A 27,246-nucleotide genomic window follows, 5' to 3' on the forward strand; every position below is an offset into this window, starting at 1 on the left:
TATGTTCAGGCAAAATTAAAGGAGGATAAATATTTCAGAGAATGGTAAAAAAAACCAAAAAACAAAACCGTGGAACCTTAAACAAGAAACTGTTACTTAAGTCTTAGGCGATACTTCTGACATTGTTTACTTTGCAAATGAACAGTGTACTTTTCAATGCACTGTACTTTCAATCTTAATTAACTCAAGATAATGTAATTCCTGATAAAATCTTTTTAATCAGACTATGTATTGTACAAAAAATCCATTTTTGAACTGTCAAGAAAAATGAGTAATGTCGATATATTTGGACACTAAGGTCAGCCGTATGCTAACAAAGTGAGAATGGAGGTATGGAATATGTAGATACGCCAGTTTCAAGAAAAAGTTGTCTGCTTTGCCTGATAATTTAGCAAAATACCTAATCTGGTAGTGTAACAAGTAAGTATAGTGCTCCGAATCAAATACCTTACAAAATAGTGTCAGTGTGGGTTTTTTAATGCTTTCATTGCATCATTCTGCTGTTAATGTTGGTATTTATCCTGAAATGACACCCAATCTGTTCTTGTTAGTTCTTTGGCATGTTTGAAGTCAGCAGAAGCACTCTTTCCTGGGCTTAACTGCTTCCTCAGAAGAATGCACAGTATTTGGAACAAAACCACTTTTAACCCCTTCCCAGCCATCCTGAATACAAATTTCTCCCTTTTTAATAAGTTCATATATGTCTCTTGTCAAGATTGTGAAGGATTCTTCAACATTTGTAGCATCTTTTGCTGAGGTTTCTATATATTTCATTCCACAGTCTGCTGATAGTTTTTCAGCTTCTTCCCTTGTAACTTGACGTTGTGAAGCTAAATCACATTTATGTCCCACTAGCAGAAATACAATCCGAAATGGCTGAACATACATTTTTGCTTCTTCTAGCCAATCTTTCACATGTTCAAAAGATCGTCGGTTAGTAATGTCAAATACTAAAAATCCACCAACTGAGTTGCGGTAATAAGATCGAGTTATTGATCTGAAAAACAGAGACAAAAAAGGTTGTATAAGGACTTGTTCTTTTTCCATTCCTTCTAACAATGCAGCACCGTAATAAAATGTGAAGAGACCTTAATGTGATTTAACTAAAATTTATAAATAAAATATAAAGTTATCTTAAGTGAACAAAAATATTCTATGAGACTAATTTGCAACTTTCATACATTAACAGAACATTAAAGTAGTAGTTATTTTTAGATAGACAAATAAGCACCTAACAATGGTATATCATCTCACACTGTCTTATGATTGTTTTTGCTTTTATAAATTTGATAGAAAAATTATTACATCATTGTGGTTAAAAATAGACACATAGAAAGATTGGGTGAAACCAGATCTTAAGAATTTCTCCATCACGTAATTCAACAAGCCCCTCTATCAGTTTAGGACTGAATGTTTGTGTCCTCCCCACCCCCAATTCTTATGTTGAAATCCTAATCTCTAATGTGATGGTATTAGGAGATGGGGCCTTTGGGATGTAACTAAGATCATGAGGGTGGAGCCCTTGTGAAGGGGATCAGTGCCCTTACAAAAGAGACAGAGATCTCTAGTCCTCTTTCCACCATGTGAGGACACAACAAGATGGCTGTCTGTAACCCAGAAGAGGGCTCTCACCAGAACCTGGCCACACTGGCACCCTCATCTTGGACTTCCAGCCTCCAAAACTGTGAGAAATAAATTTCTGTTGTTTAAGCCCCTCATTCTACGGTAATTTGTTATAGCAGCCCAAACTGGCTAGGACGGCAGACTTGTTACAATGTTATTTACAGATACAGTCCCATGCTATACCTATTCAAGAAACAGGAGACTATCTGGACCTGGGACATGAATCTGAGGTATACTAATGATTCTGTTTGCCTCTCCAGACCTACTCTCCATTCTTCTCTAGGCCTCTGGAAGCTGGCCTTCCCAGAAAGCCTCCCCAAACTTCCTTGCCCTTTGGCTTACAGTAGGGTTCAGCCAATGGGAGGTGCCAGTTGGAGACTGGAGGAAAGAGAAGTTAGAGTATCTATCCCTCCTTGTCTCTCCTGGGCTGTGGCTTGGCACTGGTTGTTTTCCTCTGCTTCTAGTAAGGTTCCTCTTGGGTAGTACCTCTCCCATGGCTATGGCTGTCACCAGGTTCTGGTAATCATATTCTCTCTCCTTGACTCTTCCAGCCAAGTGGTTAAAGGCTTCGCACTGTTGCTCTCCTTGAATGCTTCACCATCCTTTGTTGGCACCCTTGACCTTGACCAAATCTCTGAAAATAGTCACTTCATTAAACTCTTTCAGTTAACCTACAATTGTACCATCTGTTTCCTGGCAGAATCATGAGGCAAGGCCATCATGTTTTATGTTTCTTGCCCTTACATATGTTGTTTTCTTTGTCTAGAATGTCTTTTACCCCTTTTCTGTCTAGTAAACTCCTATTTCTCCTTCAATGGTCAGCTCCAGAATCATATCATCTGAGAAGCCTTCCCCACCACTGACCTATCTTAGGCACTCCTCCTCCTTTTTCTATTTTTTAAAAATTTTTATAGAGATGGGATCTCACTATGTTGTCCAAGCTGGCCTCGAACTCCTGGCCCCAAGCAATCCTCCTGCCTCGGCCTCCCAAAGTGGCTGGGATTATAGGTGTGATCCACCATGTCTGGCTCCTTCTCTTATAATTCCATTGAACCACTGGCATACCGCCATTATGAATATATTAATTTTCATAATGTGCTGACTGGATTTGCTGGTATGTCTCCCACTCAATTCAATCTCCTTGAGAGTCAAACATTTTTCTTTTTTTTATTTCAGCATATTATGGGGGTACAAAAGTTTAGATTATGTATATTGCTCTTGTCCCCTCTCCCTGCCCCTGAATCAGAGCTTCAAGCATGTCCATCCCCTAGACGGTGCGCACCACACTCATTATGTATGTATGCACCCATCCCCCCCCACATCTTCCCGACACCTGATTAACGTTATTCCTAAATGGGCTTTTAGGTGATGATTGGTGAAACCAATCTGATGGTGAAACATTTTTCATCTATGTATCTAACAATCATAATGCCTGGCAAATGATAGATGTCATTAAATGTTTGGTATATTGGATTAATTAACCTTATTGGAGAGGGAAAGTGCTAAATGTTGCATGAACCAGAGATTCCATATGTCTCAGTTTTTAAGTTGTCCATGATCTTGTACTCTCATTCTCTCCAACTTTCACATACCTTCACTGCCTTCATCACTGCTGAAATCACAGCTCAGTTCAGTGACCTGATACCACAACTAACTGTTGAAGGAGTGCGAAGAGAGCATTTTACCTCCCCTTTCTATTTCTCCTGTTTCCCTGCTTCTCCTCAGAATTCCTAGTAGAGAGTCCCAAGTGGCTATTTCCAAAAGACTTTTGTCAAGGACTACAGTACTGTACAGAAATTGGTGGTAAGAAAAATCTCCCATCATCTTTGGCAGCTACAAAGAATCAGTTCATTTAGGTTGCCGCTGGATTTTTAATTTGAGGGATAACTTGTTATTGTTTTGCTACTCATTTTTATATGTGTGAATTTAGACAAATGTGCAGTGTCTTAAGAGAAACCTAATGAAGGCTATGCTATTATATTAGACTAAAAGTTTTATGTATTCATTTGAGACAGAGTTTCTCTCTGTCACCAGAGCTAGAGTGCATTGGCATTATCATAGCTCACTGCAACCTCAAACTCTTGAGCTCCAGGAATCCTCCTGCCTCAGCCTCCCAAGCAGCTAGGACTACAGGCATGTGCCACCACACTTGGTTAATTTTTCTATTTGTTTTGTAGAGATGGGGTCTCGCTCATGCTCAGGCTGGTGTGGAACTCCCGGCCTCAAGCAATCCCCTGACCTCGGCCTCCCGAAGTGCTAGGATTACAGGTATGAGCCACCTCCTCCGACCAATCCATTTAATTTACCATTAGTATACTTGAAAAAAAATGTCTTTTTTGGTTGAAAGGTCAATGTTGAAATGCTTGTATATTATACAGAGGCATGTCTTACACTGTAGGAAATACTGTGTTTTCTAGCACCACTTAATTAATTTTGAAAACACATTTAGAATGCAGTCGGCAAATCATCCTATAAGAGTAAAATTATAGCAAAGTATATGTAATTTGCTTTATAAAACCCTTATTAATTAGTTAGATTGAAAGGTCTCAATATGACATCTGTCATTTTCTATATAACTTGATCTCCACTTTCTGTGTGTGGGTCTGGATATTAGTTTTAGAATTCTGATCTGTTAGGTTTCAGATTCAGATACAGTTGTCCTGGGGGTAGGGTTTTCCCTAAAACAATGGCCATCATTGCTGTTGCTCATTTGAGAGAAGAGGCAGGCCTTCAGATGTAAAATTTGAACTTGAAAGACAAGTTTTACAGAGGTGATGAGGGAGCATCTATGTTTCTCTCGACCTTCCTCCCTTGAGTTGGGACACTTAGGTCTGTAGAAGTTCTTGAAGGAACTATGAGGAGACAGGGAACAGACCCAGAGAGAAGTAGGTAGGGAGGCCTCCCTGTACAGAACTCAAGAGATGATGGTAAGTAATCATTCTTCATAAGCAACAACATCTTATTGCATGTTACTTTATATCTACTTCCTTCTGGGCTTTGAAAGTCTCACTGAATGAATGATTTAAGAAAACAAAAAATAAATGGGGGGGTGGGTAGAGGAAAGGGAAGAACAACAGAAGGAAGGGAGAGAGAAATAAATGAATGGATTCCAATCTGGTCTCATGTGTGTTATGAGGGAATTTAATAATAAGAGTTGTGAGACATGGCTGGACACGGTGGCTCACGCCTGTAACCCTAGCACTCTGGGAGGCCAAGGCGGGAGGATCACTTGAGGTCAGGAGTTTGAGACCAGCCTGAGCAAGAGAGAGACTCTGTCTCTACTAAAAATAGAAAAATTAGCCAGGCATTACGGTGTGCACCTGTAGTCCAAGCTACTCGGGAGGCTGAGGCAGGAGGATCACTTAAGCCAAGGAGTTTGAGGTTGCAGTGAGCTATGATGATGCCACTGCACTCTAGCTGGAGCAACAGTGTGAGACTGTCTCCAAAAAAAAAACAAAAAGTTGTGAGACTATCCTCTGGCAAATGGTAAAGAGGATACCACACCGCCTAAGTATAGTGTGATGGTGATGGGATGAGGAAGGTGAATTATGGGATCAGGGTTACAAGCTCTTAGCAGCTCCTTGTCCCTCTCAAGTGGAAAATCTAGTTTTGATTATAAAAGGTTCTTTTAAACCTTGAAGCCCGCACTATCAGGAAATCTTATCCCATTTCCAAAGGAATGGTCTCCTCTCAGAATGTTTCCTTCACCTCCGTGCCTTAACTGCAACATGCTGAGGACGACGCCTCCCCTGCAGCACACTCACACTGCTCGTCCTCCAGCATCAGGAGGAGATGGCTTCTGCTTCCCCAGTGCAACTTCCAGATAATTATTCTCTCTCGGCCCCTGTTGTAAAAAAATCCCCTGCTCCTTTGAGGCTTACGCCATCTGGCTCTATCATCTGCCGTCATCTGCCAACTGCTTGGTCATTCTCCATGTACTAAAGATTTTAGCACTTTGCCTTGTTTTTCTTTTTATCTCAATTCCTGCCATTCTGCTTACTGATTGCAATATCCACTCAGATGAGCTGCCCAATGTCACCTCTCAATTTCTTGACTTCTTCATCTCGAACGAACTTTCCCCTCTATTCTTCCTTTCTCATTCACTCTCTTTTCATCATCAGAAACATTCACTACTTTGAAATTGCAAATTTACACAGTCCACTAAAATTATCAAAATCTCACAGCCTGCCAGCATATTTTTTTTACCACGATAAATCCTTAATTTCATCAAGATTTGTAATGCACTGGCCAATCCTATCACTTTCTATCCATTAATACCCTTCTATCTTTACCTTCTTCCGTATCTTAGATTCAGTGAGACATCATGATCACTCCCTTGGAAATATCTCAATTCCCAAGCCCCTCTCCCTCTGTCATATTCATCTGGGAAAACTATCTCTGGATCAGTTCAGCATGCAGCTGAATGTTTCTGGGGAAAAAAATCACTCAACTAGGCAGGCTGGTGTCACTATGAATTAATTATAACCAATCCCAAGTGGGTGCTCAGCACTGACAAGGAATACTGCTGGTATCAGGACAAGCTCCTTTCTCTTTCCTCACATTTAGGTTTCTACCATAGGAAGAAATGAAATTTGCATTCACACTTCCTCTTCCCACAAATGAGAACTGGAAGAATACTTTACTCCTCTTACTAATTCCTCCATAGACGGAAAAATGGCTGCTCTGTTTGGTTACAGTCTGTTTCTCAGGTTGGTGGGCAGGATCACTGTGTGGTCAAGGTCAGTACTCTTGTACAGTATCTTCCTCCTCTCTTTTCCACTTTCTGGATCTATGCTACTGGCTTGCTAATTGTGAAAGGTACGCAGGTGCCATGTCAATTTTGTTCACTGCTAAACGTCCAGTGGTTTGAGGGCCTGGCACAATAGTGGCAACTCAATACATCTTAGTGAATGAATGCTTGTTGATTTGGCCAGAGCCATGTACACAGATATTGGGAAAACAGGAGGAATAGTAGAGAGAGTGAGGAAGTTTGGGGAAAAGAGATACTACCAGTGCAAAAAAAAAAAAGAAAGATGCCCAACATTAGATCTATTAGTGTGGTCTTAAGTTCTCACGCCAAGGTCACTGAGTTGCTATGAGAGTATCAGTGTTGGAGGAAGGTGGATAAATTAATTCCAGAAATGCATGCATCCTAAAAATACAGCCTATAAAAATAAAGTAGCCAGGCGGGGCGCAGTGGCTTATGCCTGTAATCCTACCACTCCGGGAGGCCGAGGCGGGAGGATCGCTTGAGCCCAGGAGTTTGAGGTTGCTGTGAGCTAGGGTGATGCCATGGCACTCTAGCTTGGGCAACAGAGTGACACTCTGTCTCAAAAAAAAAAAAAAAAAAAAACAACCAAAAACAGTAGTCAGTACTCCCTGTGAAGTTTCTTGGGGGAAGGAGACTCCTTAATCAGGGGCATGATGATGAAACCTCTCCAAAAAAGAAAAGTTGTGGTATCTTACGTTCCCTACCAAGAAGAAAAAAGCATAATACTTTAGTCCCTTTAGTTGGTCCGAGCTACAATGCAAGCAACTTTGCCACCAGGTCCATGGTCCATCAGATCTAGAGGTACCTGTGTGAAGTGCCCACAGCAGACTGGATGCTTTATGAAGCTCAGGAAAGCCTCCACTGGACGATTACAGGAGGGGCATTTTGCAATAAAGGCATGTTCTCTTTGTCAAAGGCTATTATAATTACACTTTTGAAAATTAATTCTTGGCTTATAACCTGGCTTTGATAGAGACTAAATTCCTGGCTGCAGAACACCAAGTGACCATGAAATCTAAGTGCCCGTGATGAAGGGAGTGTTCTCTGATTCACCAGGCTGGAGCTTTGTCACTAAGCAGAAGTCAAATATATAGGCAGGAATATGGGGTAGGACCTGAAGTAGCAACACTCACATACCCAGCATGCCTACTCCTGCAGTTCCCTCTCAACCCGTGGCCTTATCTGGATTTCCCTATAATTAAAGAGGAAGAAATTCAAGTCTGCCTTTTACAAATGGCTCTAAATAATGTGCTAGCAACAGTCAGCCCCCCTCAGTGGTGAACCTGAAGGTCAGTGGAAAAGAGAAATCCTTCCATTTGTGGAACTTCTAGTGGTATGTCTTACTGTCTACTTTTTCCAGATGATAAGATGGAGAGATGCATGTGAGGATCCACACCAATTCACGAGCAGAGGCTAAGGGTTGGCATGTTGCGAAAAAAACAAGATAGAGAACTGATGATAAGGAGCTCTGAGGAAGGGATATGTTGATGGGCCTAGAGTATGTGAATACTTGTATTTTATGTGAATGCTCACCAAAGCCCCCCCATGGGGTTCTTAATAACCAGAGGAAAAAAATGTTCTGTCCTACAGTTGTCAGTCAGTATTTCTACTCCAGTGTGAACTCAAACAAAGGGGTCATGGTAGAGGGATGAAGGCTTCACCTGGGCTCAATGGAGACTTGATGTTACCTAGGCTGCCCTGGACAGTTATTGCTTGCTACCCAGTTTTCTAGCAGCTACTGACACCTTGGATATGGTACCTTACTCTGGGGGACCATCATGGAGGGGACACTGATATACCTTCATTGTGAGATATTTAACCTGGATTCAGCACCACCATCCATGAACTTACACAATGCCTTGTACACAGTCATAGTATCCTACACATTGCTGCAGATCAAAGAATTCACTTTAACAGTGGTGGAGATAGAGAAATGGCTGATGCTAAGGGTTTTGTTGATCTTAACACATCACCATCACCTAGAGCCATCTGGTTCTATAAAACTGTGGAAGGGGTTATTAAGATTTAGTTATGCCCAAATCCAGGAGATGATACCTTGTAAGATTTTGGTATGATACTTCAGGACGTATATGTTCTAAACTCATGAACAAGATAGTAGGTGGTGTTTTTTCCCATAAACAGAAGCTGTGGTATGGGAAGCAAAGGGTGAAAGTGGGGTGATGGTGACTCTCACAATTACACTTAATGAGTCACTAAAATTTTTTGTTGCTTCTAATCCCTGTGACTCTGAACTTTGCTGATATAAAGGTTTTAGCATTCAAGGGACAAATGCTTTCATTAGAGAACCCCATGATGCTTTTATTGAATTAACAGCTGAGGCTGCCAACTGGCCATTTGGGGCTTCTTATGGCAGTGGGTAAGCAGGCAGAAAGGGACAACAGCGTCACGGGGACTACGATTGTGATTCTTACTGCCCAGAACTGCTAGGATCTTTTGATTCGTTCCCATCAAGTCTCTGCTTCAAACATGCTTCTGGTAACTTTCATTTTTGATTAAAGTCCTCAAGTTGGTTTTGTTGCTGACAGCCAAAGACATGACTGATAGTCAACATAGATTTTGTAACGTTTTCCTTACAAATGGTGCAAAATAGGGTCACAAATCTTTTATAACTTTCAATGTAGTGTTACAAAGCCAAAATTCATTCTTTTCCTAAAAAACTGTGGTAAAAAACACATAGCCTGAGATATACCCTCTTAACAAATTTTTAAGTACCTAGTACAGTATTGTTAAGTATAAGCACAAAATCGTACAGCAGATCTCTAGAAACTTCTCATCTTTCCTAACTAAATCCTCCTCTCTGTTGAACAGCAACTCCCCATTCCCCCCCCTCCCCCCGCCCCTGACAGCCACCATTTTGCTTTCTGCTTCAATGAGTCTATTTTAGGTACCTTATATAAGTAGAATTATGCAGTATTTGTAGCCCTCTGACTGGCTTATTTCACTTAGCATAATATCCTCAAGGTTCATCCACATTGTAGCAAATGACAGGATTTCCTTCTTCTATTCAATGGAATAATGTTCCATTGTAGGTATATACCATATTTTCTTTATTCATCCTCAAAGTTCATTCTTAATGTGTATTTGCTTTAGAATAATAGAAAGGAAAAATGGTTGCCTTGTTGATAGAAAATTTTAATGGTTTAATTTTTCTCCTTTAATTTTTTTCTATATATAGACAAATGTTTATTTGACAGCATTGGGAGTTTGCATACATTTACAAAGAATTACTTAATATATGATTAATGCAATCAAGTGTGAATTATGTACTTTGGAGAATTTGGAAACTTTTTGACATAAATGACATGATTACTGAAGTTCTAAAAATTGCAAATGATATTTCAAATTAAACAGTTATGTAGGCCAGGCATGGTGGTTCACACCTGTAACCCCAGCACTTTGGGAGGCTGAAGTAGGAGATTCCCTTGAACCCAGGAGTTTGAGGCTGCAGTGAGTTATAATTGTGCCACTGCACTCCAGCCTGGGCAACAGAGTGAGGCCTTGTCTCTATTAAAAAACAAACAAAAAACAAACAAAATCCCCAGTTATCTAGTTTCCTGAAGGTATTGAAAATAAGATGCTGTTATTATATGAAGGACAAAATTTCACAGGCCCTGGAATGCTCAAGATTACTTATAGTAGGTAATAATTATATCTAACATTTTATCTGAAAGTGGTAAGATTATATAGATCTTTTATGTTATTTATTATCATGAACTTTGTTGGATGTGCACAGGCGTCTTAAAAAAAGCAACAAAATACAGTGCACTTGGTGACTTACTTAGGTAAAATGAACCAGATGTTCCATCCTGGAAATGTCCTTCTTGTGGCTTTGCCAATTGTAAAATAGGCATTTAGAGGATAGAAGCACTTTGATGCCAAAGGCTGCTGGCAGCAAGTAGCCCATGAATACATTAGCCTTGTGAGTGCCTCTTTTCCACCATGACATTACATTCCTAGCCCTTCTGGGAATAGTCTTTGTGTTGATGCTTTATTTACCTGCTTCAATTGCCTTGTGACCCTTAGGACTGCTTTCAAGAGACTAAAACACAAGTCTGCCCTTGCCCAAGATTCTGAAACTTGGCACTTCTAACTTAGCATATTTTCTTCGTACAAACAACCTTAAAATTATTTTTCTTTGTATAATCCCCAGGATCTTTCCATCAAAAATCAAGTCTGTGCTTGTAGAGGATATATATAATACTGACAAGACCTAACAGGCCATATTTCACCTTTGACTGTGTGAATCAATCCCCCTCTGGCCGCCTTATATTTTTCTTTCATGACAGATCATCATTTTATGATAGTGATGTGTTCTTATCATCCCCAGGACTCTCTATTCAGCATTTACACTCTAACTTTCTTCTGTAGCAATTAACAAATTCTGACACCCTATGTAATTCTTCCAGCTTATTTGGTTATAGCCCATCTCTCCCATCAAAACATAAACCCTATGAGAGCAAGGATTTTTGTCTGTTTCTTTCCCTTTCCCCTTCCCTTCCCTTCCTTTTTCCTTCCCTCCTTCCTTCCTTTTCTTTTTTTTATGCTATATCCTTAGTGTTTAAAACTGAACTGGGCAGGCATGAGTCCTACTAGTATTTGTAAACGAATAAATAAACTATTGAATCGCTAAGTTCATACCCAGTCAGGTTGTGCCCAGGCAGCATTCAAATGCTAAGGAAAGGGGGGAGGCTAAAAAAAAAAAAAAAAAAAAATGCTAAGAAAAGGGAAGAATAAAAGAGAAATACAAAAAAAACCTACCTCTCTTTGGTATTTGTAACAGGGATTTATAAAAGTCAAAAGGGGAGAAATAGGCTGATATGTGCACACTCTGTAAACATATAGGTGAAACCATCCACATTTTCTAAAAAAAACTACTGTATGTAAATTGGGAGTAATTCAAACAGTAATTCAAATTGTACTTTGCGGTGGATTCTGGAAGGCAAAACAAGTTATGTGTGAAAACTGAAATAGCTTATTTGAAAATTAATGAGAAATATTTCTAGCTTCACTAATTGTCTTCAAGGAAGTAATGAAAGGATGCTTATTTTTTATTTGACATGGTACCAGAAAGTGCATAAAAGACTTCAGCACTTATTCCAATGCTTGCTGGTATCCTTTTGCAGAACAATAATGAGACCATGATCATCTTCTCAAGACTATCCTGGAATTTATAATTGATGTTTATCCTTCTCTTATTTCATTCTATTTCTGAACTTATTCAGCGTTTATTCTCAAGTCAACTGAATACACGGTGTTCTTTTCCTTCATTTAAGTATGTGTTTTTATCAAGTTGCCTGTGCACTTACCACACATCCTCACTTTTCCCATTCCCCCAATTTGCCAATATCATCATACTATAATTCTAGGAAGATCATTTCTTAGCTTTTGTGTTACTTGACTGTGCATATACTTTTCATTGAGGAGTCCTGGGGTAAACTACGACTTTTTCCCCTTTCCTGCACAACTTTTTTATTTTCCTTAGAGTTAATTATCTTGCATACTAGTCAAGATGGACTGGGTTATGATATAGCAACAAATAACCCAACTCTCAGTAGAAAGAATGTTAAAGAATTTGGGCTGTGTTTTAAAATTACCACATGCAACTTCTCCTCAAATCCACTGGCCAGAACTAGTTGCATGATTCTGCCTAAGTGCAAGAGGGAAGGGAAATATATTCCTCTCATGTGTCCAGAAGAAAAGACGCATCAGATATGAGTGAGCACTAGAAGCCTCCATCACATCATCCTTTTTCTTCTTTTCTTTTTTGTTTTTTGCTAAATTTTCCATGTAGCTTTCAATAATTCAATCTTAAACTGTCTGCCAGTTACTTTCTTTAAAGAAATTTATTTCCATTAGCTTTTCTGTCAATTTCATTTCCCCGAGGCGGTCTCTCCTATAACATTGTGCCCTGCTCTAATCTGGTCTGGTTGTCTTCAGTATCTGCAGCAGAGATGTGATCCTAAGATCTCCCTTCCCCATCTTTCTGGGCATTTCCTTTGCCTTTCTTCAGAGGTAAATCTGTTCCTTATATCTTATGTCTTCTTATTCCTGGTTTACTCGTGTGTGTGTGTGGGGACGGGGGGCACATCTTCGAGTAGCTTCCTAAAAAAAAGATGCATGAGGTAATATTTTGAAATCTTGCATGTTTGATCTATTCTGCTTTCATAGTTCAGTGATACTATGGCCAGATATAGAATTCTCTGAGGATTCTGAAGTAATTTCTCTGTTGCATTCCAGCTTCCACTGTTGTTTTTGGGAAGCCTACAGCCAATCTGATTCCTAATCATTTTTAATGTGACCTATTTTTTCTCTCTGGAAGTTTGCAGAAACTTCTCTGTAGTTTCAGTGTTCTGAAATTTCATGATGATGTACCTTAGGGTGTTTCTACTTTCCTCTATTGTGTTGGGCCACTCTACTCTGAAAAATCAGGTCCCTAAATTTTAGAAAATTTTCTTGAATTGCTTCACTGATGATTTCTCCCCTCTTTTTTTTTCTGTTCCATCTCTCTGGAATGCCTGATACTGAACTTTTTGGACTATAGTACTTTATTAAAAAAAATCCTTTTTTCCTATTTTCCAAGTCTTTGTCTTTTTGTCCTATGTTTTAAGAGATTTTTTCAACTTTATATTGAATATTTTATTTTTCCTATTGCATTTTCAAAAGCTCTTTTGTTCTCAGAATATTCTTTTTTAAAAAATAACATCCTGTTTTTCTTTCATGATTGTAATTTTTTCCTTATTATCTTTCTGAGGAAATTAAGGACAGAGTTTTGTTTTGTTTTGTTTTTTAACATTCTCTTCTCCCTTATTAAGTTTCTGTTTCTCCCATTGCTGTTTCCTGTTTTTTTTGTTTGTTTGTTTGTTTGTTTATTTGTTTGTTTGTTTTGTTTTAGTCTCTGGCTTTCACATTACAGACTTCCTAGCATTTCTTGTAATCTTTCATTGAGATTATGCCACACTGTAAGATGATCAGGCAGGGTGATTTAGTTGAGGAAACTCTAACGTAGGTATCTTTAATTCTTTTCTCTTGGCCTGGTCAGATTCTCCAGAAATGATTTCACCCATGTCCTGCTTGAAGGGTGTAGGCTTGACTGCCAGCATTCTGGGAGCTGCGTGGGGGAAGATGGCCAGATGGTCTTAGCATCCAACAGGCATACATTCACTTAAAGCCCTTACTTTTCTTTTCTTTATTTTGAGACTGGGGTCTCGATATGTTGCCCAGGCTGATCTCCAACTCCTGGGCTCAAGCAATCAATCCTCCCACCTCAGCCTCCCAAGTATCTGGGATTATAGGTGTATGCCACTGCTTCCCCAAAGCCCTTACTTTTAATAAGGAACCTCAACCTCAATTATGCCTGGTGCTTCCAGGTAAAGACCCTATGTTTAATTCTTTTCAAAGAATAAATTTCCTTTTTTTTTTTTTTGCCACTGTCATGGGGAAAGAACATCATTTGATGTGGGGAGTTGGGGAGGAGATGGGAGGATCCAATCCTTAAACAGATTGAAACTCAATGATCCTTATTTTCACACTCCTACTTCCAGAAGTTGTTTTTTGTTTTTGTTTTTAGAGACAGCGTCTTGCTCTGTTGCCTGGGATGGAGTGCAATGGTGGGATCATAGCTCACTGCAGCCTCCGACTTCTGGGCTCAGGTGATGCTCTTGCCTCAGCCTCCCAAGTAGCTGGGACTAGAGGTGCATGCCACCACACCCAGCTACTTTTTAAAAATATTTTGCAGAGACGAGGTCTCATGATGTTACTGGGCTGGTCTTGAACTCCCGGCTTCATGCAATCCTCCTGCCTCAGCTGGCATCATGGGTGTGAGCCACGAAGCCTAGCTAAATGCTTTCTTTTTAACCATTAGCTTAGAAGGCAATTTCCTTGAATCTGTGAATTCATTTACTATTTCCTATCTGCTTTCCTCCTTCCAAAGTTTTGTTACTGTTATTTCCTTACCCGTTTTCCTTGTTCAGGAGTTTATAGTTTAAAAAAGTACTACTGTCATTTTAGTGAGATTTCAGGAAAAAAGCTAAAATAGACACAGGTATTCAATTTGCTGTCTTCCCAGGAAGCCACTTCTTTTTCTATTACTATTGTTTCCTATTGTTGTTCTGTTACTACTGACATATTCATCATGTTGCAGCATCAAGCACTATCTTTTTTGGGATATATCTTCTGAAACTGGCCCTCACCCTAGGCACAAATGACAAATCGTCTCTCTGTTCTGCCACTGGAACTTATTAAGTACTTACCAGCCCTTACTGCCATTATTTGATTATCTTTCTCGGCTGTGTATCTGTGAGAAGGATACTGTCCTCTGGTATCTATTCTCCCTGTCTTCCTTTAGTAACAGAACTCCAGGAGTTTTAGCTGGCACATAGCAACCCACATAGAAACTATGTTCCCCAGCTTCTCTTGCAGTTAGTTGTGGACATGACACTAAATCTGGATCAATGGGATATGAGAAGTAACGTGTGCACTCTGAGGTTTGTCCACTTAAAGAAGAAGCCACTTGCCTTAGGCTGCTTCTTTTCCCTTTCTGCTTGCTAAGGAATGGCAATGACTGGAGAACCCTGGAAACTCATGTTGTGGCAGAGCCACCCTGTGTACCCAGGACTGCTCATTCTGGACTCTTAGCATAGGAGAGAGAAATAAAGGAGAGGAGAGAAATAAAGCTCTACATTATTTAAGTCGCCATATCTCGGCAGTCTGTTACAGCAGTACAGCCTGGATTCTACCCAGTACAGAGACTGCATAGACCTTGAATGTGAGACTATAGCTTAGTTATCTTTATATATCTAGCACCTGACATATAGTTAAGCTAAATAAATGCATGGATTTCCACAAGTAAATCATTGTCCTGATTAATTTCAGCTTTTCCAGGAAAAAAACAAAAACAACAAAAACAGGACAGTCTTTAGGGATAAGAAAGCTGTTTCATGGCACTTATGAAACTTTCAGACACCATATCCTGTATTTGCTTCCAGCATTGACCAATACCCAACACCTCTCATTGTTTAGCAAGGCAAAAACACTTTATACAAGTTTCTCCACTCAGCCTCAGAGTTCATTACAGTTACTACTAACTGTAATACTGTAGTCAGTGAGTACTGCATAGAGGGTGGGTTAATGCCACAGGTGTTTGCTGTTGGTTATCTACACTGCTACTATTGTGTAAAACTATTTCCCTTATTGTTTTCTGAATTATAGCAGTAAAATAATAGTTTGGATGGACATAGTAATTAACCTAGGTCTATGGGGATGAGGAGTAGTTGGGTTGTGTGCAAACAGAAATACTTTTCAGGATAGAAACTATACAACATGCCATTAAAACTCATTCCAACCATGACAAGAGGTCTGGCACAGCAGAAAGAATACTCAATACAATGTTAACAGAACTGGGCTCTTGTGCAAACCATTTATGAGCTATAAGGCCTTGGGCAAGTCAAAGCATCTCTGAACATTAATTTTGTTATTCTAAAAAGGAAACTGTTGTATCGGATCACCTCTCTGCTCCCTCCCGATCCTATGGCTACAGTTACTTATCTCCCAAAATGGCCAGAATGTTGACCACACTGTGGTTGACCTTTACAGTTTTTTTTTATGTATTTTTCCCCCCTCACTTTCTTAAACTTTTTTTTCAATTTACCTCTCACTAGTTTTCCTCTCCTCTAATAATCCTCTGCTATACAATTGATTACACCGTCTCTTCCACTTTTGATTCCCTTTTTTAGCATATATCCATCTGTTCTATCAGTTCTCAGTCTTAAATTTCACCTCATATTTGCTTCATTAACTTTTGCTTTTCTAATCCCATAGCCTTTCTGTAGCCCCTTTATATCTAAGAAATCTAAAAAGATGAATATTCATCCATTTGCTCCTCTGTCTTTCTTTTACGTTTTCTAGAGATACTTATAGGAAGGTTTTGCGCTTAACAGAAGTGCTCATAATTTGTATGATCTATGTAAAAGTGTGACAAGTGGCTAGAAGATCAATTTTTAATTTCGAATGAGGGGACAAAAATTAGAGACTCCCAAGAAATACTACATTTCTCCCTAAAAAAATAGTAATCAAGTATTTAAAAAAAGGGAGACTTGATGAAATCGTCACAGCAAAAGAGACAGAGAATCATATGAGAGAAGAAACTGTGAGAGGTCCCCAAATATATTCTTCAAATTTAAGGGAACCCGTCTACACTTTTCTTTAAAGCATCAGTTCCTGAAGTGTGCTTTGCAAACAGTAGTACTGCAAAACGCTCTGTGTAAAAGGACTCTGGGCTGGGAAACACCATATCTGCCTTGGGGGTTCACTATGTGTTATTAGTATATTAAAAGCTCTGAGAAGTCCTGCAATGACCCTACATTTCCCAGATTACTTGATCAAAAAACCCCATTCTCAAATTACACCTATTAATATACCTTTGAAAAATGCTACTCCAGAGAAAAACGATAGGCAATGCCTATAATTTGAGAATCTATAATCTTTTTTCATAATGCCTTCTCTTACAGCTAGGAAGTTCTTAGTATCTATCTAGCTCCCTTTTGCAGCTTTCTCTCTTGATCTCAGAGAAGAGGTTTCACTTTGAGCCACACACTATTCTTTTGTATATCTGAGGCAGGAGTATGTATTTGAGCCCTTATCACACCAAGATCTATGAAAAGAAAATACATTTGGAAAGGCAAAAGAATCAGAAGAAAAATCACTTTTAACATTTCTGGCAAAGGAAGATAATTTAAAAAGAGATTATGACCAACCATATATAAAGTAGAAAAAAAATAACATAGAGAAGGCTCACATTTTACCAAGAAAAGTCACTGATGACCTTTTGGACATGCCTCGATAAAGACCTTTCTCGGGCTGTGCCTGCTATCCTAGCACTTTGGGAGGGCGAGGTGGGGGGAATGCTTGAGTTCAGTTTAAGACCAGCCTGGGCGACATAGAGAGACCTCATCTCCAAAAAGAAAAAGAAAAAAAAAAAGCCAGGCATGCTGCTTGTGCCTGTAGTCCCAGCTATTCCGGAGTTTGAGCCAGGAGGATCGCTCAAGACCAGGAGTTTGAGGTCGCAGTGAGCTGTGATGACACCACTGCACTCTAGCTTGGGCAACAGGGCAAGACCCTGTCTCAAAAAAAAAAAAAAAAAAAAAGACCTTTCTTATGTGATTTCTGAGGTACTCACCATATTAGCAAAGTAAAGACGAGACTAAGAGAGAAATCTCTGTTTCCTCACCTCAGTATTTTTTGGCACTGAGGTATTTCTGATGATTTCTTTATATCCTAGCTATTGATATCAGTGGATGGTCTTAGAGACTTACTGCCAATAGTATAATAATTTGATTTAGCAAGGTGTTCCTAAATTAAAAATGAATCATTACCATAAGAAGGAAAATAAAAATAACCACTATATTTGAAGAATGTTTAAGAGAACAGTATTAAGATTTTTAAACTAAATACGCCAGCTAGCCATCAATATTTACTCAGAAATGCTTATATATAGAAATACTATCTGTATTTTGAAACTCTTCCATAGCTTAAACTAAAAGTATACTTTTACATTTAAAACATACTTTGACCTCAGTTTCACATTTTTCCGGAACTCCTATAGGGCAGTACAGGACGTTATTACTTATTTTATAATAGGTTAGGACAGATTGTATGAGGTGGCAATTTTTAAAGTGAACCCCTCTGAATCATATATTATCAGAATTGATTAAAAGCTACTGATATTTAGAGGCAGATTTATTAAAATCATAAAGTATAGGCTTTGTAGGAATTTTGCTTCAGGAAAAATTAAAATAGGCCGGGCGCGGTGGCTCACGCCTGTAATCCTAGCACTCTGGGAGGCCGAGGTGGGACCATTGCTTGAGGTCAGGAGTTCAAGACCAGCCTGAGCAAGAGCAAGACCCTGTCTCTACCCAAAACAGAAAATATTAGCCAGGCGTGGTGGTGCATGCCTGTAGTCCCAGCTACTCGGGAGGCTGAGGCAGAAGGATTGCTTGAGCCCAGGAATTTGAGGTTGCTGTGAGCTAGGCTGACACCACAGTGCCCTAGCCTAGGTTACAGAGCGAGACTTTGTCTCAAAAAAAAAAAAAAAAAAAAAAAAGAAAGAAAAAAAAATATCTTATTAAAGTTATATCTGATGTTCCCTGGTGTATGTATGTATATACGTGTGTGTGTGTGTGTGTGTGTGTGCGCGCGCGCGCGTGCACGTGTACCTCAATATCAATCAAGGGGCTCCCCTTTCTTTTCTATTGCTTGACAGATAGAGTAGGATGGAAGAAAGCAAATTTCCTATAACTCAGGACAAGACTAACTGGCTCTGAATATACTAAAAGAAATATTCTCAGATAATTCCAAGAAGTTCCTCTTCTAACTTTTAAGTAACATGGCTATGGAAGGTAAGTTGTCAAAAAATTGTTGCATGCTAGCCAAACTGACTGGAAATTTCTTCTCTCTCAGACTGAGCAAAGCCCTTTTCTTCATGTGAAAACGTCACTGTGGCAATCCATGTATTTACAACATCATCTTTAACATTTTTTCTAGCCCTTGCTTTGAAAGCTAAATGTGGGGACAGTAAGTGTGAATGGATGGCCATCGCTGTGAATGATTAGAGGAAATTCCAACACCCATCAGCCACACGTCTGTAACTCTGCCAACAGGGAAATGTTACTTCAAGATAAGGCATTACCACTCTTGGAGGTCATCCTCTTTTATTTTTTATTTATTTATTTTTTTTTTTGAGACAGAGTCTCACTTTGTTGCCCAGGCTAGAGTGAGTGCCGTGGCGTCAGCCTAGCTCACAGCAACCTCAAACTCCTGGGCTCAAGCGATCCTCCTGCCTCAGCCTCCCGAGTAGCTGGGACTACAGGCATGCGCCACTATGCCCGGCTAATTTTTCTATATATATATTTTTAGTTGTCCATATAATTTTTTTCTATTTTTAGTAGAGACGGGGTCTCGCTCTTGCTCAGGCTGGTCTCGAACTCCTGACCTCGAGCGATCCACCCGCCTCGGCCTCCCAGAGTGCTAGGATTACAGGCGTGAGCCACCGCGCCCGGCCCATCCTCTTTTAGAATATAGATACTCCAGGTAGGACCCTTATTAAGTTGTTTTCAACTATTAATAATTTTGTGCGCCTTTGTCTTCCAGCTACTAGTCTCTCTGAAGCCAAGACAGAGCATTAAGAGGTAGCTTTTTGATTGAGGTGTGAGGGAGAACAGAAGGGAAGGGTGGGTCAAGGTCTCACTATCCAAAAACATAAAGAAAAAAAGTTGGGAAGACCTTTCCCCAAGAATAAGCTTTACCTACTTCTCAATTTTGCCAACTAAGACATTTGGTGTACAATATTTAGGACTTCAGAGTGTATAATTACCTTCATACACAATTGCAACATTGAGGTTGTGGCTACATATGCTAAATCAATTGATTTATTGAAGAAAAAAAGAGAAAAGCAATCACAGGTTTTCCAAATTACTGGCTAGTTTCTTGACTATACTGACTGACTACACAATCACTCAAAATGTTCTGAATGCCCTGAGTAGACACTGAAAATAATCTTTGGAGTATAAAAATACGTTTGGCTACACGAATCATCTTTTCACATTCTGCTACACTTGTTAGAAATGATGTTGGCTCACTCTTACGTACCATTTTACTCTGAAACACCACAAAATAGACACTTTTGGGGGTGACTGCTCATTTCCCTCTTCTGTATATTTCTCTTTCCAAAAAGTAGACCCTTACAGACTTATCTGTATTATATGACCCATAATACCTACGTAATATACTTGTGTTATATTGTGAAAATAAATAAAATTTAAAAGCTGTTGGAACCCCCAAAACACTTTAAGCCTTAAGAGAAATGTAACCGTGATCTGAGTCACATAGCATGTTTGCAATTCTGTTTCTTAAATTACAGCTTAAGTCTCTTCCTCATTGTTCTTGTTCTGTAAATGACTAGGAAAGACCAGAGACCAGACCTTCCCCTTCCAATCACTGATCTTTGTTATAGATTAACTGCCACCTTTATTGTCCTGTACCTAACTCAGACTAGTTGGCACCTGAACAGGGGCACCATGACAGTTACATCTTTAGTACGGAATGTTAAATATACCTTTCCTGAAAGAAAAAGACTACCTGAACTAATCAGATCCTTGCAGCTAAGCATTAAGCCTCACATAGAAAAATGGTTACATTCTGTAAAACTTCTCTGAACTTTTTCTGTATAAATGATCCCAAACTCCTACATTTTGGAACACTGACTTCCATTCTTTAGAATCTATGCTTCCCAGGCAGGCCAGCCTCCACCTTTGTGCTTGAGTAAACTCTCTACTAGATTCTGACCTTTCTGATTATTTTAGGTTGACAATATGTATCTCAATAACCTGACTGCAGGGGAGATGATTCACTGGCCAGTTAACTAGCCAATGAGATTTTTTTCTTTTGAGAATGTGAATAAACTCAGAGAGGTTGACAGAATTGGGAGCCAACAGAGTTGGAAAATGGAAATAGACTAGAGGGGACATCTATAAACTCTTGTTGGAGTGAAATACTTCCAAACACCTCGATGTTCAGTAAGTTTCTGTCGTTCATGAAATCTTATCATTTATTCCCTATTATCTAAATTAATTTGCTTAGATGTCTGTTATTTATAACACAAATAATTTTAACCAAGACATTATGTCATCTGATTACACAATACAAATATAGCCTACCTTTCTATTGTTCCTAATAACTTGGAACTAAGTAGACTGCAGTGATTATGACACTTAACTGTACACAATCTCTGCTCTGTTACCTATGCAATTATGGACCTACCAATCCTGGAATAAGAAATCTTTTTCTACTGAAGACCATGAACCACAGCAAGCGGGTGGAGAATCAAACGGGGGTATTTTTTAAAAACAAAAAACTAGAAAAAGAAAAGAAGGAAAAAAGGAGAAATATAAAATGTTGATGTTGCTTGCTTTTAAAATGAAGAACAAAGAATGTAAATTAAACCACTTTGTTTTTCTGTTTTCAGTAGAGATGGGGTCTTGCTCTTGCTCTGGCTGGTCTCAAACTCCTGACCTCAAGTGATCCTCCTGCCTCGGCCTCCCAGAGTGCTAAGATTACAGGCGTGAGCCACTGCACCCTGCCTAAATTAAACCACTTTGAAACATTACCTTCCTATGAATGTTTCAAAGAGGCAGAGGAAAAAACAGGGACATAAGGGAGCCAGGAGGCTAAGAGGAGATAAGCTAAAAGGAAATGGAAGAGTAAGCGACACAAAAATGAGGAAGAGACAAAGATAGAGGGTGAGAATAAACTATGAGTAGTGTAGGCAGAGAAAAGGGGTAAAGGAAAAATAAAAATAAGCTGGGGGGTGGTAAGACAAAATGGCTAAGAGAAAGATACACAGAAGAAGAACTAGAGGGAAAGAGATGAAGAGACAGGTGGAGGGTTAGGGAGAGACCTAGTAGATTTAATGGTATTAGTTAGAGGCCACCCCCAGATTTTGGGGGTGGGGAGGGGGAAGCGAGGAGGAAGGCTGTCCCTTATTTGGAACTTACTGCCTACTGCCCTTTGCTATGTTAATCAGCCAGTTAACTTTGTCTGTAGGTCTTCCATTGCTCGAAACCTCAAATGTTAGTGGTTTTGCTCAAAGAATATGACTAAAACAACTCATCAAGGGAGCTTTTACCAAATTATTACCCTTAGAACCCTAGTTATCATAGATTTTCATATTTTAAAAATAGCCCCTAAAATAAATTAGGGAAATAACAGTTTAATCAAAGTTAAACAGGTTTCTTTGCTACAGTACTTCTTAGAGCCTTCGATATGAATTTTTAAGAGTGCTATATGGAATACAGGCATTTCCAAACTTATTTGATCACAGAATGTATCTTTTAAAAAGAATCACAAGGCAGAAACAAACAACCCAAGTGCCCGTCAATTCATGAGTGGATTACTAAAATCTGGTATATGTTTACACTGGAATATTACTCAATTATAAGAAATGACAGTGATGTGGCACCACTTATATTTTCCTGGATTGAGCCTGAGCCCATTATCCGCAGTGAGGTATCACAAGATAGGAGGAATAGTATACACATATACTCGCCGTCAAATTGGTACTAACTGATCAACACTACAATGCTCACATGGTAGTAATACTCTCTAGGGATTAGGGGGTTGGTGGGGGACAAACTCACAACTAAGGGTCACAGACACAGTGAGCATTGCAGAGGGGAAGCCATGCCTCTAAACCTTGCTTGGGTGAGGCAAAGTCATAAAATGTATCCAGAAGATATTTGCACTTCAGTGTTTATTGCAGCATTATTCACAATGGCTAAATTATGGAATCAGCTTAAGGGTTTATCAAGGGATGAATGGATAAAAATGATGTGGTGTTTGTACATAAAGGAATATTATTTAGCCATGAAAAAGAAGGAAATTTTGTCATTTGCAGAAACATGGATAGATCTGGAAGACATTATTTTAAGTGCAATAAACCAGGCACAGGAAGAAAAATATTTCATTTTAACACTCATATACGGGAACTAAAAAAAAAATTGATCTCAAGGAAGTAGTGAATAGAATGGTGGCTACTAGGGATTGGTAAGGGTGGTGGGATGGGGTACTGAAGAGATGTTGGTAAAGGGGTAATTCTGTTTAATAGAAGAAAGAAGTTCTGATGTTCACTGGTACAATGGGGCAACTATAGTTGACAATAGTTGATTGTATTTCAGAATATCTAGAAGTTTTCAAATGCTCCCAACATAAAGCAATGATGAATATTTTAGGTGAATCTTGTCCCAGTTATCCTGATTTGATCATTGTATGTTGGTGTGCCTGTATCAAGATGTAACATGTAATCCATGAATATGTACAATTATTATGTATCAATAAAGAAAAAAAAAAGGAATCACAAGCGACCAGTGTTCTGCAGAACACACCTTGAGTATTGCACGAGGAGAATACTATTCTCTGAGCTTTACAATCAGTGGCCATAACTATAACACTCCAAAGGCCAGACAACATGAAATCAAAAGCAAAATCTGTCTTGAAGCCTGGAGGTTTCCTATTCCTATAGCCAACATTATTATTATTTCTTTATCTCACTCTGTGTTCATATTACTTTAAATGCTTTTTATGGGAAAAGTTCAAAATTTATATTCTTATATTTAATGCTCTCCATACTTCTATTGCCTTTCCAATATATATATTCTTATTAACACTATATTAAACAACATTCTTGCTTCCCTTACTGCTAAACTTCTTCCACTATGATGATTAAAAATTATAAAAAGTAGTGATTACTAGTTTCCCCCCAACACACACAATGCCAGATTCATCTTCCGCATGTGATGGCCTAGTCAAAGTGTGGCCTTGTAACTAAGTTCTCCTCAATGAATTGAGAGCTGAAGGGATCTGTACCATGTTGGCCTCACTTGCTTAAAAAAAACATTGTGTGGTTTAAAGGATTCTCTTTCCCCTTTCTCTGAGCTGACACACAAGGTGCTTGCAACCCACCTTTGTCCACATAGATGATGATAATGTCCTAGGAATGGCAGAAAACTAAGAGAGAGGGTACCTGAATGATGGCCTGGAGCAGAACCACTCCACCAACTTGGACCACTCATCTTGAGACTATTACACAAGAAAGAAACAGACTTCTTCTTTTTTTTAAAGACAGAGTCCTGCTATGTTGCCTAGACTGGATTTAAACTCTTCAGCTCAAGTGATCTTCCGGCCTTTGCCTCCCAAGTAGCTGGGACAACAGGCACGCGCCACCCTGCCTGGTGAGAGAAATAAACTTCTATCTTTAATGAAGGCACTGTAATTCTGAGTTTCCTTAATATAGAAATTTAACATTTATCCTCACCAAAACATGGCGTTAATAAAAACTTAACATTTTAGCATTATATTAGCTTACAGTTATGCTTACATATACATTATATTTCTAAATCTTTTTCACTTTGATTTTGTTCCTTTTATTTTATGCAAATAGTTATCCTCCTCTAGCATGTTAATCTGAACATTGAAAACTAAGGCTGTGGCTCACGAATCCTAGCACTCTTGGAGGCTGAGGGGGGAGGATCACTTGAGGTCAGGAATTCAAGACCAGCCTGAGTAAGAGTGAGACCCGGTCTGTACTAAAAATAGAAAAATTAGCCAGGCATGGAGGTGAGCGCCTATAGTCCCAGCCACTAGGGAAGCGGAGACAAGGAGATCACTTGAGCCCAGGAGTTTGAGGTTGCAGTGAGCTATAATGATGCTACTGCAGTCTAGCCAGGCAACAGAATGAACCTCTGTCTCAAAAACAAAACAACGAAAACTAGGCTAATCATGATCATAATTATCAGTCCACTATAGTAACTTTCTATGAAATATAATGCGCAAGGGTATCTATTATTCAAAATGAGTATGTGCATTTTCTTGAAGATAGATACAGAATGATTTAACAGTAATTGTTTTAAATGCTATTTTATGGTGAAACATTCTAGTAAATGAGAGAAAAGCAAGTATTTGGAGGTAGCTACTGAAATATGTATATACTTATGAATATATAACTTTGGTAAAGAGCCAAACAAAATAAAGTATGACTCATTGTCAATAAACATTCCCTAAATGTCCTTGCATTATTACAGGAGAGTTACTGTCTGGTTTTAATAATGTTTATAAAATGAACTACTATTTACATTCTTTTTAAAGGCATTAAAAAACAATCATCTATTTAGCAGAAAGGCCTTTAAAGTCTACCAAGCTAATCACTCTTTACTTTCTTGTCAATAAATTGAGGAGCTACTTTTAAGGAAATAATTAGACACAATAAGATTTTACTACCTATATCTCCTGGGTTAATACTTGAAATTCGCAGTAGTTGCTAGAAGTTTAAGGCATAAAGAACAATTTTATTGTATTCACTTTTAGAGGGTGGAACAAGAGCTATTAGTAAATGCTTTTTTCTGACCCCCAAATATTTCAAAGTTCACCTCTGATTGAGATCACAAGTGAAGGAATTTACAATCAACCTTAGAATGGTAAAACTGGAAGGAATCTTAGAACTCATAATGACTCCTTAATTTTATAGATAAGGAATCAGAAGTTTGAAAAATTATTTTAATTAAAGGAGCCTTCTTGAAAAGGAACATCGCTTCACGGAATTCTAAGTATTGTATAATAAAAATCAAATCAATAACCTTTAACACCTCTCTGAAGGGCTGGCCTTATCCTTCCACTTCATACATAGGAAAACTAAGGTATAAGCAAGCTAAGCAGTTCACTTATTATCTCTATGAATCAGTGTCATAGCTGGGAACGGAAGCCAAAACTTTGAATGTTGGACCATTCTCACAGATGTAGGCTGATCTCATTTGGAATGGATGCCGGCTGGGGGCGAGGGGAAGCCATGTTTGGGAAGTCCCCTCATGGAATACTGCATTTCACAAGCACAGTAATCGCTGACAAATGCAAAATGCATGCTTAAATGAGTTCCAATTGATAATGCAGTCTTTAGGAAACAAAACACTGTAATACATCAGTTTTACTACCTTCCTCTAAAATGAAGTGTCCTTGAATCCTAGAAATTTAAAATGTGCTTTAAATCTGGTTCCATCTCAAATATTCAAGAAAGGCATATAACTTTGTTTACTTTTTATTTACATGAGTGGCCTTTGTAAAATCCTTCATGTCCCCAGTGAACATTTGGAATGAGACTATTTATTTGGATCCCTCCTTCTCTATTTAGAAATGTTATTTTCTGTTCTATTATCACCCTGGAAAGCTAATTATCGATCATAAGCAAAATAAAAGTTCCTGGCAAATCTCAATATATATCTTTTCCCCACCAACCACCAATGATGACAAACTTCTAAAGACAACTCAATCCTTTAAAAAACACCCATACACAAACACCCTCAGCTGTGCCTGTGTCCCTGATGGTGCATCTAGTTGCCCTGCAAGACCCATTCCCACGGGTCATGACCCAGTATTTCTGATGACCACATTCGGTGCTCTGAGGTGTTCAAACCATTACCGCATCCATCTCCCTGTGAACCATGCCCAGTGAGCTCATGCAGTAACCTGGGCTGAAGCGCTGTTTGCTGTGAAGCTGAAGGATCAATTACGAATCTGGGATCCCCACTTCGCAGTTCTCCCGGGGCACATGGCGGGGGGAACTGCTTGGTTAAGGGCAGGAAAAGGGGCGCTTGGAGGAGGGTGGTCGGGTCAGGGTGTGCGCAGCGAGGGAAGCCGAGTTTGCGGAGAAGGCAGCGGCAGTGGGCGGGGGGGGGGGGGGGGACGAAGGGGATCAAAACACTGGGAGGGGCAGAAAGAGTTGAGGAAGGGGGGGTGGCAACTGCGACCCTGGTTCAGGCGGGAAAGGAAAGACGGAAAAGGGGCGCAGGAAATGGGCGCCAAAGAAAGAAGTGAGAAATTGCGGAGGAGGAAGTCGTTCCTGGAAGAGGAGGGGCAAAGGGGAAACGAGAATGGAGTGTTTGCACTTTCGAAAGGGAAGGGCCGGAGCCTCCCTCGCCGGGGCCGGTGGGGCAGGCGCTGGGGGAAGCGGCGTCTGGGCGAGCCGAGGGGGCGGCGCGGTCCCCTGGGTCCGGGCGCGGGCGGCCCTACCTGAACCGCTCCTGTCCCGCCGTGTCCCAGAGCTGCAGCTTGATCCTCTTGCCGGGCTCGATCTCCAGCAGGCGGGAGAAGAAGTCCACGCCGACGGTGGGGTCGCAGGCGGGGGAGCGCAGCCCGGGGAAGCGGCCCTGGGTGAAGCGGTGCAGGAGGCACGACTTGCCCACGGTGGAGTCCCCGATCACGATGAGGCGGAACTGGTAGATCCAGATGGTCTCCAT

At 39.7% G+C, this 27,246-nt stretch overlaps 1 protein-coding gene across 1 annotated transcript; it reads right to left on the bottom strand.

Moving 5' to 3' along the window:
- Positions 1-570: 570 nt before the first annotated feature.
- RAB39A (RAB39A, member RAS oncogene family) lies at positions 571-27,246 on the bottom strand. Its single transcript, XM_069468976.1, has 2 exons — positions 27,020-27,246; positions 571-997 (listed from the first exon to the last, which is right to left on the bottom strand). The coding sequence occupies exons 1-2, from the start codon at positions 27,244-27,246 to the stop codon at positions 571-573; spliced, it is 654 nt and encodes a 217-aa protein (XP_069325077.1).

Source organism: Eulemur rufifrons, chromosome 6 (assembly GCF_041146395.1).
Source record: "Eulemur rufifrons isolate Redbay chromosome 6, OSU_ERuf_1, whole genome shotgun sequence".
Lineage (NCBI taxonomy): Eukaryota > Metazoa > Chordata > Mammalia > Primates > Lemuridae > Eulemur > Eulemur rufifrons.